General features: G+C 42.8%; 1 protein-coding gene across 1 annotated transcript; it reads right to left on the reverse strand.

Moving 5' to 3' along the window:
• Positions 1 to 3,477: 3,477 nt before the first annotated feature.
• Positions 3,478 to 16,271, reverse strand: mybbp1a (MYB binding protein (P160) 1a). The gene is made up of 27 exons (XM_011611168.2): positions 16,000 to 16,271; positions 15,673 to 15,768; positions 15,399 to 15,482; positions 15,095 to 15,169; positions 14,789 to 14,896; positions 14,460 to 14,650; positions 14,108 to 14,275; positions 13,871 to 13,988; positions 13,139 to 13,428; positions 12,303 to 12,413; positions 12,091 to 12,216; positions 11,744 to 11,950; positions 11,452 to 11,560; positions 11,284 to 11,374; positions 10,972 to 11,135; positions 10,725 to 10,826; positions 10,472 to 10,651; positions 10,163 to 10,330; positions 9,911 to 10,068; positions 9,356 to 9,490; positions 8,522 to 8,603; positions 8,088 to 8,219; positions 7,935 to 8,003; positions 7,495 to 7,608; positions 5,687 to 5,788; positions 5,486 to 5,610; positions 3,478 to 3,988 (listed from the first exon to the last, which is right to left on the reverse strand). The coding sequence occupies exons 1-27, from the start codon at positions 16,174 to 16,176 to the stop codon at positions 3,631 to 3,633; spliced, it is 3,840 nt and encodes a 1,279-aa protein (XP_011609470.2). The 5' UTR covers positions 16,177 to 16,271; the 3' UTR covers positions 3,478 to 3,630.
• Positions 16,272 to 16,518: the final 247 nt, after the last annotated feature.

Raw genomic sequence — 16,518 nt, forward strand, 5'->3', positions numbered from 1 at the left:
TATAAATAAATGCATTATGTTCATCCTTTGACAGTGTCAGTGACCTTCTAGACCTATTGTGCAACATATTGTAGCTTACTGGGTTTTGAGTGTAGTATTTAAGGTTGTTTTACAGCACAGTGGATTAAATATACAGAAATGACCTCCGAGGAGGTCCAGCCACCGGCATTTACCCAAAGCTATGACGAATGTGAATGATCATGTGTGAATACACAAACAGATCCACAACTTGCATCTGCTGCACAGACCCCATCAATCTTACGCTGGGTTTTACTGGCACGGACGTCAGCGATTGGTCCTCGTCTCGGCGTCTCCCTGTAATGGTTCCTCCCTCCTGCTGGAGGTCAGCTGAAGTGAATCAGCATCAGTGGATGCTTTGGCCAGGTACCAGGACACCATGTTCCTAATTGTCCCCAGCAAGAAATGCTCAGGAATATGAAGCAGTCTGGCAAGGGTCCAGCCCTGAAAGAAGCACTGAAAGAACGCTCCGCTCTTTTATCTCATTGGCATAAGTGCAACACAATGAAACGATTTATTTACCAATGGAAACTGAGCCAATGAAGGATGACTAATGCATTCTACATCCAATCACATCTGTCCAAACAATTTATCCACAGAGACTCAACATCACGTGATTTCTGCAATTAGGAAGGAAATTTAATAATCTGGCTTCCATATTAAAGGCCTTTTGGGGGAGTTATTCCTTCAAACTAGAGGTGGATGGCAGGCAGAGTGACAGAGTGTACCCAGGTGCTGTAACTTCAGCAAAAACAGTATCAGTAGGAGAACCTTCACAAAAAAAAAAATCCCATAAATGTCTTTGCCTGATGAAACTCAGAGCAGCTGTGACACAAATAATTACAAAAACGTAAAGGGAATTTCACAATCCTTCTATTCCGATGAGAAAACAAAGATGCGAAGCTCAGTTCTATTGTGGCAGCGGGGCAGGAGGGATGAACCTGAGTGGCTGTCAGTGGTAAAGAACGGATCTGGCAGGATGGAGGTCAAAGACCAATAGACAGATATCGGCATTTAGAGATGAATGAGCAGGTGGAGGTCGGGAGTGAGGAGCGGATAGATTTAAGTGGCAAGGAGAGGATGGAGGCTCGGTGGTGCTCATTAGTGATGAATAAATGGAAGTTAGTGTTGAAGAATGGACTAGCAGATGTAACTTAACGTCTAGATGAGGAAGGAGGGAGGCTTAAGTGCTTGAAAGTGGGTAGCAAAGAATGGATCAGTGTTTTAAATTCAAGGATGCTTGTGCAGGAGAATGCATTCAAGGAATCAGAAGCCTCAAACAAGGTCAAACCAAGGAATAAACAGGGTGGTGGCAGCTTATATTAGAGGTTTTGTCAGCTAAAAATCCTGTGAAAGTGGGTGGCCGGGAAAAGGAAAATATGTCATAAAAAATAATAGCTTTTTTCAAAACTCGAGCCCAGAGCAGATCATCCCTGAGTCTGGATTTAATGGTTTAAAATAGACTTTTGCTTCTCTGGGGACAGAATAGCAACTACCATAAATCCTTTAGTTAACCTACAGAGTCGGTGTAAACACAGGATCCCCAGGATCTGTGGAAATGAATCATGGGCAGTTGCAGAAAATATGAAGGTCAGCAGCTCAGAATGGAGGTACATCAAAAAAAAAATAATTAAATGAACATTGTCATCGGTTAGGAACAGATGCAGCGAGTTTGGAATAGATGGAGGTCAACAGAGGAAATTCAGGATTAAATGAATCTTTTTTCCGCACTGGCAGTCAGGAGTCGTTCAGAAATTCTTTCCAAGCGGTCAGTTATCTGTGTTGACAAACCAGGCAGTTTATGAAAATGGTGGGATGGAAGTCTGCTCTGGGAATAGCCTACTTATTGTGTTTAGCCTAATTTAGAATTAATGAGGCCAGTTAACGGGGTTTTGCTGTCCCAGCAGTCCTGATCCTCAGACAGGAGCCGGCTTCCTTCGGTCCTCTGAGGTTTCTTATTATAGTTTTCTATGGACTCTATGAGTCTGACCCCGATATTGATCCTTAATTTTGATCACATGGTGTGTGATACCTTTAAATCCACCCATCATAAGGTGTTGATTACTGGAGGAATAAAATTTTAATCTGAGATGAGCAAAAAGCACAAACATCTTGCATCAACCAGACAGCAAAAAACAGAATGCTTTGTTACAGTATGAGGATTAACATATGCTCAAGACCTCACCCTCAACACCCCCACTTATTCCTCTGAGCTGCATTAGCAGATTGGTTCCAGGCTCTATAACTCAACTGACAAGTGACAGTTGACTGTCAGGATGAGGTGATGCCGCCGCTCCTGCCGTCACCCCTGCTGTCAGGGTTGGAGGTGAAGGATTTGTCACCTTCAGTGTCTGTTTACAGCGTCTATTGCTGCAGGTTCAGACTGCGACTACGTTTACACTCATCGCTGTTCTCATGATCGGTTAGACGGAAAAGAAATGATGTGGTTTGAACACCTTTCTAGAATTTAAAAATTGGGGTGAAATTTGACAAACACACAAGTAAAGAACGAGAATGAATGTTGTATTTTCTGAAAGATAACCTGAGCCCTTCAGAAAAGCTGCCCGGGTGGACTTGTTTGGACCACATACCGGTAATTACACACCAAGATTTTAATTGCTTTTTGGCATATTAACTGCGGTAAGAACATATCTGGCATCATCACAGCCCAGCAACTAATCTCTGCCTGATGTTGCTGAACATACACATCACAATTTTTATGTTCTGAAAATAGCTGCTGCAGGAAAAAACGGGACTGCGATGACCTGCAAAAGTGACCCTCTCAGCTGTAACCAGGTTGTACTTTAGTGTGTTTAAAGGACACGTTACAAATGTCTTCCCCTCCAGCAGCAGGACCCACTGAGTTACCTCATTTGTCCTGGATAAAATGTTTTTCAGACACTGGTGGAAAACACCCAGATACATATAAACATACTCAATAAATAAATGTGCTCTCAAAACCTCAGGGTGCAGATTAAGTTGCAAGACAGAAGTGAACCTGCAGCCTGCTGGAGCTCCTTCCTGGCCGGTACTGGTCCTGGGCTGGTGGCAACAGCTGATGCGTGGTTGCAACCATCACCTCAGCTCTGTCAAAGGAAGCAGCAGAACACAGAAGCAGGACTAACAGGAAAATGTTTTCAGCAGCCATTCTGATCAACACGATAGAAGTAACAACGGTTGCTTTCAGGGGGAAATCTGATTTCTTGGAACTGCAGAATCAACACTTAAGTGTTATTGGAACAAACGGCCCCGGTAACACGCTAAGGCTCTTGCAGAGGATAACCTGAGGGATGAGGCTGCCGCCCAACTGGCACTCCTGCAGATTTATGGCGGCACAGATTCAGGTTTTGTACAGTGATCCATTTGTAGAACACTGCATCACTTGAGGCGCAAAGTTAAGAGCAAAATCCTTCACTTGGGATAATCAAATGAGCTGGAAAGATTCAATTCTGCGAACGGTCAAATGACACATGAAAAGAATATTTATTTGGTGCTCAACAGTCTATTAATTCATTTCAAGTCTCATATTGGAACAAGGTTTTGTCCAGAATGTGGACATTAACAAACAATTGTTAAAAAAACAGTTTAACAGCAGGGTTTGTGTTACTTTTCTCATGCTTTCTCTTTCTTCTGTTTGGGTTTCTTCTTCTTGGCTGGATTACTGTCAGACGGTGTTTTGCTCCTTTGGGCTGAAGACTGCTTCTTCCTCTTCTTGGCTGAGCCCGGCTGAGCGTCATTCGCCTCCCCTGTCGCTGGTTTCCGCTTTGTTTTCTTGTCCTTTTTCTTTTTTGCATGTTCCCCCTCTGCTCCCGCGTTATCCACGGAGGTCGGCTTTTCTCCCGCAGGCTCGAGAACCGGTTTCATGCGCTTTTGACGCTTTTTTGTTTCTGGCAGGAAACCCTTTTTCTTCTTCTGGGCTGGTTGCGGCTCTGCCTCCTTGTCAGGTTTCATCTTTTCGACTTTAGGTTTCCTGTTAAGTGAACAAGAACACAAAGGTCATGCAGGAGTGATCCTGGGACTTCGTCTCTGTCGAGACTGGAGCAAAAATAAGTGGGATCTGCAGGGCGTTCAATACACCAAATACACCTAACAACATATGTCGGGGTTTGGGGGAAGCTAATGCAACAACTAAGACTGCCTTTAAGAGGATCTAAATTATTTTGCTTTTACTTAGTAAACACTGCATAATCATCACCTCAGGGGATCGGGATGATGGATATTCCAGGATTCTACTGGCATATTTGTGTATTTTTCATGAGCTAATTAGTGACTGAACACTAACGAGAGTAACAAGCGTTCTGTTTCTGTCAGCTGAAAGACATTCTAACCTTGTCGTTAATGCTTTTGTGGCATTCGTTCCTGTGCTAAGACAACATAAGCTGCCGGTGACTTGGGACTGCAGTGTAGCAGTGACGGAGAGAAGCCAGGTGCAGCTGTTTATCTGTTTTTGGCAGGCAGCTAAATTCATTATGAAACCCACGGCGGAGGCATGTTTAGTCGAAATCGTTGAGCTTTCAAAGCCAACATTGGTTTTATTTATTCATTTTCTTTTCAGCCAAAATAATAATTTAAGAAAACACAAACTGCTGTTTATGATATACAAACAAAGATCGTGCTGAGGAATCATAAATCAGCCATTATTCATGGAACCCTTAAGCCAAAAACATATTCTGCAAGCTAATCTGTTCATGTTGGATGATGAGGCATGCCGCAGCCAACGTGTTGGCCGGACGGCGTGCTAATTCTCCTTGGGTTTTATCCGCTGACCGTGTCCAAATAAATCTGCAGCATGCTAGATAATGTTAGCCAACATTAGCCTGCCAAGTTATATGATGATTCGTTTCAAATGCTGACAGAACATTTTACATAATTTGCTGGATTTGAGAAGGTTTCTGTCTGTGAACTGCAGTTGAACGGCAGGTAGAAGACAAAGTCTGGCCTATTCAATCACTGGACCAGGGTGTGGAGGCTATTTAAAGCCATGCATAGATGAAAAAAGGTGACAACTTTAAATACCTTTTTGGGTCCATCATATTGCTACAGTAGCATAACTGAATATTCAATATCATTTAAACCTCATAGGGTTCCTCTTACTTATTACTTTCATGATTCAGAATGCATAAGATACATGCCTGAGTTAAAGGCTCTGTAGCAAATTTATATGAGCTGATAAATCTAACAACTTTAAAATTAGATGGCAGCACAGCAGGAGACACAGTGGTGTAATTAAAAGTATGCAAACTACTGACTGATTTTTATTGTATTTGGTGGAACGCGGACAAACAAAAGGAGATATGAGCCCCCGTAGCTTCTACTGAAGCAAAAACACATTGTAAATATCCAAATATAATCATTCTAACAGGTTCAGACTCAGGGTACAAGATGATAGAGGAGCCCTCCTCAGTTGGACACACTCTGCATCCTGACCACTAGGTGCCACTTTCTCACGGATGACACGGCAACTCACGTGACTCCAAAGTGTTTCACCACAGCCCAGTAGGTGTCCTCCAGCTTGCCCGTCTTGTTGAAAGTGATGGCATTAGGGAGGGCCTCAAGGGCCTTCTTAAGGGGCTCCAAGTCAACGGAGAGCTTCTGCAAGTGACAGCAGCACAATCGTGAGGGGGACTGTGGTCTCGCCTGGCAACAGCCGTTCCCTCCACACACCTACCTGCTGGTGAACCTGCTTGACCAGGAACTGACAGAGCTCCAGAGTTTTCACCACCTTCTCCTTTACCAGCTTGTTGTCTAATTGATCGACCTGCTGAAGACTCTTGAAAAAAATATACAATAAAACATAATTATGGTTACAAACTTATCATTAAAGAGCAGCTTTATGAACTCCGTTACACTTTTTTTTTTACTGCTGCTATGCAGATGGGACAGAAATCAGCTTAAATTTGCTGATGAATAATCAGACTTTATATTCTTGACCGAGCCAGTCTGCTAATCTCTTTTATCCCCAGTAGCTCTGAGCTGCTATTAGAACAGAGTCATAAAATGAGGCATCTGTGGTTGTATATCGTCCCCCTCTCAATATAAATCCAAGCAAAACTAGTTTTACTCAAGCATCCATCAAGACACTGAGCTACCCTCAGGCCATCAGAGGTTTGTTATGATCTGCACGAGTCTTTTCAGCTTTTCACCACACGATCTAACAGTGATTCAGCAATCTCACAAACACACACCATTTCTCCAGCACAGCGGCAGCTTTCGTCACAAAGGAATAAAGAAGCCCGGCGCGATCCGAGCCGTTATTGTGCTCAGCAGAGCTCGAAAATGAGCTCCGTGATAAGGTATTATTAACTAAGAGAGGAGTTCTGTGCTCCAGCAGCTCCGCTTGTTTCGAGAGCAGCTACAAAAATGGAGCAGCGCAGAGCCGAAGTGTTTCTGTGAAAGACTGCAGAAGCATGAAATTACCCCTATGCATGCCTTTACCCTGAGCCGACACGTGGATGACGGCGAGTGCTGCATCGATTCTCACAGTCATTTATCACCGAATGCTGCGATTTAACAAGCCTCCGTGAACGACGTCATTAAAGTGTGCACGAGCCTATAGGAGGCTGGTGAATAAACAGGATGACTTAAAGAATGGAGGTACAGTTACGACCTTGTGCATAAAACGTGACGGTTAATAAGCTCAGAAGACGTGACAAGCATGTTTACATCCTTTTAATGTGCTGTTAGTTACTCAAACTCAAATAATCGCAGTTGTCTTTTTTTAATTGTTTTAGTTTCTCTGTAGTCCAGCACTTATCACTAGATTATAATGATTATTCCTGTTGTAAATTTTCTAACCCTAGTTTAGAACCTGACAAATGTGTTATAAGTACTTTGAAGCCAAGTACTATATGATAAGGTATGTTTGGTGTGTGTTAAAGGTCGAGAGTGAGCAACCGTGAGACCATGAAGGGTCTCTCTACTTGAAACTACAGTCATCTGTGCGCTTGCGTCACGCGCATGGTCACTGGATTTGATTTATGGAGTTTATTAAAAATCTTTCACGCTGGATCTTTGACAGAAGAAACAATGGAATTTGTCACTGCGTTACTTCAATTTTTTTGTATTCTTGTGGGGTATTTTTTAACCTTAAAGTCACTTTCTCTGATCTACTTTTAGAGCAGGCCTGTTGCTAGGGAAACAACAAAGTCCCTGGTTGAATTTGGACTCGAGATGTGTTCCATATAAAGATTTTTAATAAACGTGAACCCGACGTCTTCACCCGCTCAAACGGTTCACATGAATCCCTCATTTCCTTTAGAAATCAGAGCTGGCTGCACATTTTCTTTCACAGGCAGTCGTTGAGTGTGTGAAACTGCAGGATTGTTCCAACCTGAGCTGTAGTAGATGAGCTAATTATCCCTACTGCTCCCAAATTACCGTCTCCCATTTTATTGCACTGTAACGGCTCTTTATCAGATGCTGGGGGAGAGCGTGACAAGTGAGGTGATGTGATGATGTACAGCCACGCAGACCTACCGCTGCCAGCTGAGCCGTGACCTTGGTACAGAGATCCGTCCACGCTGGGCCGCCCAGCAGCTGCTGAATCTCTCTGCTCTGCATCGCCCGTAACACCAGGACACATGCTTGGCCCTGAACACAAACATAGGAAAGTACAGCAGTTTCACCTGATTAGCAGGTATCCTAATATGCCACCTAATTATTATATTTAAATCATCATCTGAAAGCATTTTTTCCTTCATTAAATCTTTGATTGAACAGATGCTTCCCAGCAGATTAAAGAGCAGAAAGTGATTGAAATACACATCAAACCCATTTAATCTTTCACCCTGTGCTGGAGAACTGTAGTCTTTTTTTTCTGAGTCATAATAATCTAATCATTGTTTCACATCAATGAGTGGATCTTAACAGGATAACATTTGCAGATATCCTATCTGTGTCACAAGTCACGTCTCTACCTGCTGATGGACCCTGACCCCAGATTTGATGTGCTGCACGGCTGCATCCAAGAGATTCACACCCAAAACCTGGAAATAATCCAAAAGGCGGCATTACTGAGGTGGCTTCCATCTCACGCTGATCTGAAATCGCCTTCTCAATTCTGCACTCACTGGGAACCTGTTGAACAAGTCTGTGAACATCTGAGTGGTCAGTGGGCTTTTCCTCTTGCTCATGAAGGAGTTCAGAGCCTCTCTGAAGATGGCAGTGACCCGGTCCATATCCAAGCTGCCCGTAAACCTCAACTGCGTACGCAGACACCAGGGATTAGACCACAAGACATCATAAATTGGTTGAATCCATCTGGTTTCATGGTTTTGGATGTGTAGATATGATTTTGTTTGGTACCATCTCTAGTATCGGTATATTACACACAGACACCCACAGATACACACACGGACACACAGGCTGATGCTGATCAGTGATCTAAACAAACACACAAGCCTCTTTTCAAATTGTATAAATAATCATCTGTCCACTACACAAAACTTGGTCCCAAGGAAGGTTTTCTCATTTACAGTTGAGACAGGAATGCGTGTGAACTTACGTCAGCGGCAGTTGTCGAATTCTCTTGTTGGGTGCCAGCAGGTGGTGCTCCTCTCAACACTTTTACCACATACAGAGATGCACTGAAACCAACAGAAGCCATTATTTAATGAATGAGACACAACTGACCAGACAGGAAACTGCTCAAATCAGATATTTTTACACTCACCTCTTCAACAGTACTGTCTAAAAATAATGAGGGGAGGAATGGCTACTTATATTCCTGCACTCAGCCACCAGATGGCGTCCACGTGCACACTCTCATCTGATAATTCAAGAGTACTTTATTGATATACTTTTTGGCTGTATTTGACCTCTACCTCCTTTTCCTATCAACCTTACCAACAGTGCAACATCATGTAGTCAAGGAAACGGTTAGAAGGAATGAATCATCCAGCGGAAATAATATAAATGCACTTCACGCACACGTCATCATGGCGATAAGGAAAGCCTACGGGCACAATGCATTAACGTCAAGAATGACAGGTTACTTATTATGCTAGCATGAGAATGAGTGGTGGAGCTTCATTCTTCCCATTCTTTTGTTAAAGATGTCCTGGTAAGAACTAAAGATTTGATAAGAACTGAGGAATCACATCAAACTGAGCATTAGGAGAATCAGCAGCTTTAGACTTATACATTTAAACTCCTTTCTAAGCAGAAAAAATCTCTCGTGTTAGCTGCAGTGAGATCATCCCATTAAACAATATTTTCAACAGGATTATTTGAGCAATTGAATGAGAAATTTGAAACTGGTGCTTGAAAAATAATTCTGAAAAGAACAAGTAAATATGTAGTTCAATTTTTTTATGTGCTTTCAAAAATTAACCTGTACCTGAAGTAATAGAGGGAAACAGAGGAGTCGGCCAGTTTCTGGGTTTTACTCATCAGTTTTTCCAGCATGTCGTGGAGCGCCCCCTGTCTGTCTCCAACGGTCTTGCAGTAAACTTTCGATCTACACAGCTGGTTCCTGAAACATCCCACAGAAAAATGATTACAACCCAAAACTGAACACGGCAGGGAGATGTGATGGAGCTGCAACACCCCATTACTCCCAACTCTCAGTTGTATTGTGCAAAAATGGCTTGTGTTATTTTAAAATAACTGGTTGTGAAGATGGGAACTGGTCCAAGAAAGAATGCAAATCTCACTCTGGATAAAATACAATGTACAGATCCAGGACTTGTGTTTGTAGATGCTTGAATTATCCCGTGTGGCTAATAATACCATGATTAATGTGCTCCAGGAACAGATGGTAGAAGTTCAGGTTTGTATTCAAATAAGAATGTTCCTTAACAAATCATTGCAAAATGAACAAATAGAGAATTAAATAAAGTAATTAAACAGAACACGTCCAGGCTCAGAAACCTGTATGTAAAAGGGGTGTCACCTGAAGATATCCGCAGCACGGCGGAGGAAGTCCTGCTCCTGCTGCTGGCTGTCGGAGCTCATTCCCCTCTCGATGATGTGGAGCAGAGGCTCCACCAAACTTAACACCAGAGGACTGCCGGCCTGCCTGCCCACCAATACCTCCACGAAGTCCAACACCTTTAGTGCAGTCACACAAAGTAACCAAAGCTTATCAAAGTCATCTTCCTGTCTTTTTACCAAAGCTAAACATGAGCACACATGAATAAGGCACCTTAATCTTAAAGTCCCGGACCAGCGTCTTCTCCTTCATGATTTTTGTCTTCTCATCTTTCTTTGCCTGGGTCTTCTTCTTCTGCTCTAAGAACACTGCTGCCAGGTTCTTATCCAGCTCCATCATGGCTTCATCATCCAGATCTTCATCACTGCTGGCGTCCTCTGCCTGAGAAAGGCACATGACCTCGAGTGTTACAAACACCAGAAGGCTTCTTCTCTGCAACATCTACTTGCAGCAGTTACTGTATTACACTATATAATTTTTTGGACATTGAGGTTATATTTAGGCTTCATTTTCAAAACCCACCAGAGCGTTCTGCTGCTGCAGCACCTTCATCAGCTCCAGACGGAAATTCTGGTCAACTACTCCCTCTTCCAATTCTTCCTCCTCATCGTCCTCCATTGCATCATCGTCATCCTCCTCCTCCTCCTCATTATCATCATCGTCGTCGTCGTCATCATCATCAGACGCGTCAGAATCATCAACCTGGACGGTCACAGATGTGGTTTGTAGACACCGAATTAACAGCGAATGTAGATAAGTGCCCATAAAACCTGACCTCCATCTCCTCATCATCTTCATCTTCTTTCTTTAGAGATTTGGTGTCATCTGTGATCACCACAGCACTGTTTTCTTCATCATCTTTCTCAGGATCCAGAACCTACGCAAACAATTGGAACTTAGAGCAAAACATGCACGATCTTAAATGAGTGTATTTTTGTTTAGAATCCGTATTGGCCCACGAATAAAAAGATATTTCCAAGTTTTATTGTAGAACCTGCGGAGACAGACAGCCTTTCACTTACATCCAAGATGGCGTTGAGAGCCGCCGGGGTAACATTAGGGCAGATGGAGGAGAAGACCGTCTTGCAGACCTGTCTGATATGTCTGCTTGGTTGAGACAGCAGGGACAACAAGATGTCCACCATCACCTCCACCCACTCAGGCTCCTCTTCCTGCTGGGCCGCGGCTGCAGAAGTAGGTGTATTTTGTTTGTCAACCTAATGTCTCATTCTGAAAGTTGTGAGTTCTTCCTAATTTGGTGTCTGAACCTCTGTTACGGCATTCTCAAATGTATAATGCAACTTATTTTGCATTTATCATGAACTCCAACTCACTTTGCTTCTTTTTCTTCTTGGCTTTCTTCTCCTGAGCTTTGTCCACGCAGCTCTGCAGGTCCTTCATGATATCCAGGAGCTCTTCAGGGGCCTTCAGGAGACACAGGTTATTAGTCTTGTTGCCAGCAGGACACATTTATAATGACTGGACAATAACAGCATACATACCTTGAAAAGATGCATGCCGACTAACAGGAAGAGTTGCTGGAAGGCAGAGTTCTCTGCAGTTGATGCCTTCTTGGCTTTTTTCTTTAAGTTTGCGACTGACTCCAGCATGCTGTAAGACCACAAATCTTACCTTCAGATCTAATTTAACTGGTGAATGAATCAATGCAGGACTGCACAAACTAAATCTAGAGTTAGAGTGTGGATTTTAGTTGAAAAGAACATAAATTAAACATAAAGTCTTCTGTCTTTGAATGAACCGTTAATCTGTATCCTGTCAGACAGTCAGCCCCACCTGTCCCAGGCCTGCCGCTGCTCCGGGCTGAAGGGCTGGCTGCACTCAACGTGCTTCGGCTGCTTAAGCAGGACTTGAGCATATTGAACCAGGTGGTAGATCCACATGGTCCCATCGGCTGTAACTCCCAGCACTCGCTTACTGTTTACAGATGCACCTTCGCCCACTTCCTCGGCCAAAGGCATGTGGTGCATGGACAACAGGAGGCTGGGAGGAGCAGGAGGAAACAAATAACTTTTCTTTACAACTAAATTATTTACATCCAACAATACTTTGTACATTTTTTTTAAAAGAGGCTTAACAAAAATAAACCACAATTTAGTTGCTGATGGTTATGAGACACTCACCCAAAGAAGGAATTGATCAACACTCCTCTGGTTCCATCATCCAGTGGGACAGAAAGCTTGTTGTTCGTCTCTGGGATGTCCGCTGAGGGCTTTTTGGTTGTAAAGAAGGCATGAAAAAAGACAAACCTGAAACAGTAACAGTAGATTGGAAGGTGACATCATTCATTTGGACATTTTTTTTTAATCATCACTAAGCCGCAGGTGGGACTCACCTGGCCACATCCATGATGAGATCCTCCTGCCGCTTCACTTGGTAGTTGTCGATAATTGAGGAGAGGCGAGCAACGAGCCACTTCCTCAGCCGGAATACAGAGTTTTCTTTCCTGAAAAAAAAAAGGATACATGTACAGTGGGACCTCTACTTACGAAATTAAAAGTTGTTTCGCAACCTGAAAATTATGTAAGTAGAGATGCGTTTTCCATGTAAATGCCCTAATCCGTTCCAAGCACCCAAAAATTCGGACATAATTTTTTTTATAAATCATAAAAATGCATCAAAACATGTAACAAATACATGTTATGATTAGATTACCGCACAATAAATGTAGGAATTCAGTGCAAGGCTTCTCCAGGAACAAAATGAACTTTATTACAGGCTAATCTTACATTAGCCGTCATTACTAGCAACGAACGTTAACACTTGTGGTAACACCGCCATCTAATGGACAAACATACGAATATACCCACAATAAATCCCGAAGACGACGCTGGGATACACACAAACATGTACATATTGACGTCCCTCCTAGCCAATGGGATTACAGGAAGATGCTAGGCGATAGCCAATGGCAAAGCAGCTACAAGCATGTTTGCGTTCGCTAAACTCCGCGAGCTGCGAATAGCAGCGGTAGCGTATTTTTGCCTTTCGTATCCTGAAACTTCTTTCGTAACAAGAGGAAATGTTTTCCGTTGAGACGTAACCTTCGCATGTAGAGACGTTCGTAAGTAGATTGTAAAGTAAATTGTATTTTCTATTGTTTTCCATTCAAGTATCTTGCTCATCACCCAACATGGTATTACACCCAACACAGCAGACATGTACACTCACTGCTCCTTTCCTTCCTGATTGCCTTTCTGCTTGTGAGTGCTGATGTCCAGAAGCTCATCCTGCTGAGGTTGCAGGAACATCTTCTTCAACCAGGCCACGTACTGCTGCAGGGCCACAGGCTGAAGGTGCTGCACCACCCGCCACACTGATGGTACCACAGGATAACCCTGGTTGGTGAGTGAGGAGAAGCTGACCATCACAGCCAGCTGTTTGTCAGGGTCCTGGCAGCCCTGCAAGAAGTCTGATACATACACCTCCATCTCCGGGGCCAGCTTGAACCTGTCGGGTTTCTGAGAGACAAAAACAATGTGTGGATTCAATAATAGTGGATAATAATAGTTGGATTCCAGTGAATAATCACTGGAATACAACATGATCAAGGTTCTACATAGGGGGAAAAAAGAAAATAATTGAAGATGGGACAGAACAACTGCTGTAACAGCACAAGATAATGGTTGAAAACATAATGGGGACAACTGATAAATCATCAATAATAAAGTAAAAACTAGTATATTAGTAATACCGGTAATAATGCGGCACAAATGGGCAGAAAATCCAAGATTTTAAAGAGGACAGCTCGTACATGTCAGGAATATGAGATTAAATCAACAAGCCTTTCTAATATATCTGTAAATTTCTTGTCACCATTCTGGTTTTTAAGGTGATTTTAAGCAAACATTATAGTGTGTTGTTAAAATGAGTACAAGGACGGTCTTGGATCAGAGCTCTGACCTGTGCAGACACCACGTGCTCGCCATAGTGCATCATCACTTCGCCTCTCAGCACCTCTTTCAGCTGGGCTATAGACAGGTAAGGCAGGGAGCTGCCCAGCAGACGGAAGCACAGGTAACTGGAAATACAGGAAAATATCTGTGGAGGACTGTGCTAACAGAACCTGGTTTACTGAACATTTCATCAGCAAGTTGCTAACAACATCATCACAGCCCGTGATTGTCTGTCGGGACTCACTGTGCAGGACCCTGCTGCTCCTTTAACATGCCCTTAACAATCGTATGGTTCCAGAAGAGCTGGAAGCTGCCTTCCTTCAGGGAAAGCTTGAGGAGGTCCAGAGCCACCGCCGGAAGAACGTGGTCCTTCTTTGATGATTGGGCAGCCGTGTTCAACATTTGGGTCAACCTGTCAAACATCAGAAAAATTTTACACTTTTCTTTATGTTTTAGACGTGATGTCTGACCGTTCCAGTGTGGGGCATCATATCATTTTAATTCATATGGTCTCCTAGTCCAGGCAAACACAACAGATAACAGCACTCTACTAAAATGTAGAGAGACAAAGCCAGAAGCAATGACAGTGATCATACTTGGGGATGTTGTCAGTGTTGATGATGGTTGAGGAGCCCAGAAGCTTCTTGAGCTTCTGGGGTTTGAGTGTTTGTGGGAAGCGCTGCAGCGCCACCAGCAGCAGCTGCAGCTGCTCTGGGGTCCTGAAGGCTGCAGCCAGGTCAGCCTGAAGAGCACTGAGCAGTACCTCCTCAAATACCTCCTCCGATATCTGAAGTGCAGATTTGAAAGAACAGAGGAAACTTATGGATATATGAAACTGAAGAATCATTAAAGTGACAAACTCAAACATTTTAAGTGAACAACTGTCTAAATGTATTTAAAGCTGTGGCTGAACAGCTAAAGATACCTCATTGAGGATGTCCATCATGGTTTTATTGGGCAGGTCCCTCAGGTGCTGTCTGTGCTGACTGAGACTCTGAAGGAGCTGCACACATCCCAATACTACCTGTGGTTCCTGGAGGAACAGAAGCAAATAACTCAGAGACCAATGATGCAGCTTGCAAAACAGTAAATAACATAGGCATAACATTAAATCACTTTTCTTCAGCACTTTGCAGCAGCTCAGCCAACAAAAGTGTCGCTTTATCAAAAAACAGTCACAGTTCTGAACTATTTGGATACAGCACATACATAAATTATGATGAACACTCACTTTAGAGAGACGGCCAGACTGTTGTAGGGCTAGTACACCAAAAAAGTTCCCAAACAAAGCATTTCTGATCAGGTTCTGCAGGAAAGAAAAACATTTAAGTGTCTAAACTTATTAGAAAAACAAATGAAAATAAGATTTTTATTTCCTGGATAGGGCTAACAATTTGGGGTCAATCAGAGTGACCAGAGTTGAATCACTGTTTTCAGACCGGTATTAGGTTAAGTTGGGGTTATTAAACTGCTAACAAACACCTCTGAAATAATATACTTGAATAGATATCAATCAGCCTGATGAAGCAACTCACCTTTTTCACTGTCTGCAGATTGTGCTTTTGTTTGATTCTGTTAAGTGTGCTCTGCAGAGTCACGTCTTCAAAGGCATTTAACACCTGCCAAAGAAAGGCACTTTTAAGTAATTGGTAGATTTTGGTTCAAATTGTTATACTTTGTACATAAAACAGTCCAGTTGATAAAGATAAGCACATGTAGCTATTAGCACTGAAAACATGAGTATGGAAAGAATGATTAGAGCCAAACGCAGATCAGAGATCAGCAGACAGCCTTCTGATATCTGCTCACCTGTCCCAGAGCCAAGCTGAACCCAGGTCTTGCAGCCTCTCGGCTGTGAGCAAGCCCATCCACCAGCCTTTTAAAGGTATACTCCAACTCATCTGCCTGCAGTATATACAAGGCAGCCACAATTTACATTTTTATTTTATTGTAATTTAAACAGGGTTCTACCAGTAACATTACTGAGCTAATATAAATCATACCAAGTAGGACGACACTACAACAAGACATTTATAGAGAGAATACCGTTATTTAAATATTTGAAGACATCACATTGTATTTATTTCACTGATTTCATATGTGTTACAGAACTTTTCTGTGACAGTGTAGACTTGCCTTGTTGTTGGCTTTCAGATACTGAATCAGGTCTTCTATCGCCTTCAGACGAACCTCCTGATCCGGTTTCGCCAAATCCCAGAAGAAGTCGAGGAAGACACGGTTTTGCTGCAGTATCCCGGCCGACCGGACCGGTCCCACTGTTTTCGTGGACATTTCAACCATTTTTACAGACATCTCCTGTAACAACCACAACTGATGTCCATGCTGTTCAGGAGGAAAACGTGCGTAGCCCTGTAGCTACTGCTTCCGGGTCAAGACTTCCGGCATTTCTTCTTCCAATGTTGTGTACTGGTAAACGCCACCACCTTGTGGTCACTAACTGAGTAGCAGCTTGTCAGGTAAAAGAATAATAATATGTGGATTTTATTTATATCTATTTTGTTACATACAATTAAATAATAAATTCACCAGATGGCTCTGAAATTTTTGGTTTTAAAAGAGTGAGAAAGTTGTGATTTTGAAATGATGAATCTGGAAAATAAAGCTCTAATGCTAAAAAACCTATTTGGTTTGAAG

This window comes from Takifugu rubripes, chromosome 15 (genome assembly GCF_901000725.2).
Source record: "Takifugu rubripes chromosome 15, fTakRub1.2, whole genome shotgun sequence".
In the NCBI taxonomy this organism is placed as follows: Eukaryota; Metazoa; Chordata; class Actinopteri; order Tetraodontiformes; family Tetraodontidae; genus Takifugu; species Takifugu rubripes.

Excerpts from the sequence above, each read along its gene's own strand:
- mybbp1a (XM_011611168.2), bottom strand. The coding sequence starts at position 16,176 with ATGTCTGTAAAAATGGTTGAAATGTCCACGAAAACAGTGGGACCGGTC. Across the intron at positions 14,651-14,788 it reads TGATGGACATCCTCAATGAG|ATATCGGAGGAGGTATTTGA; the intron begins GTATCTTTAGCT and ends TCTGCACTTCAG. Across the intron at positions 14,276-14,459 it reads AACACTGACAACATCCCCAA|GTTGACCCAAATGTTGAACA; the intron begins GTATGATCACTG and ends GATGTTTGACAG.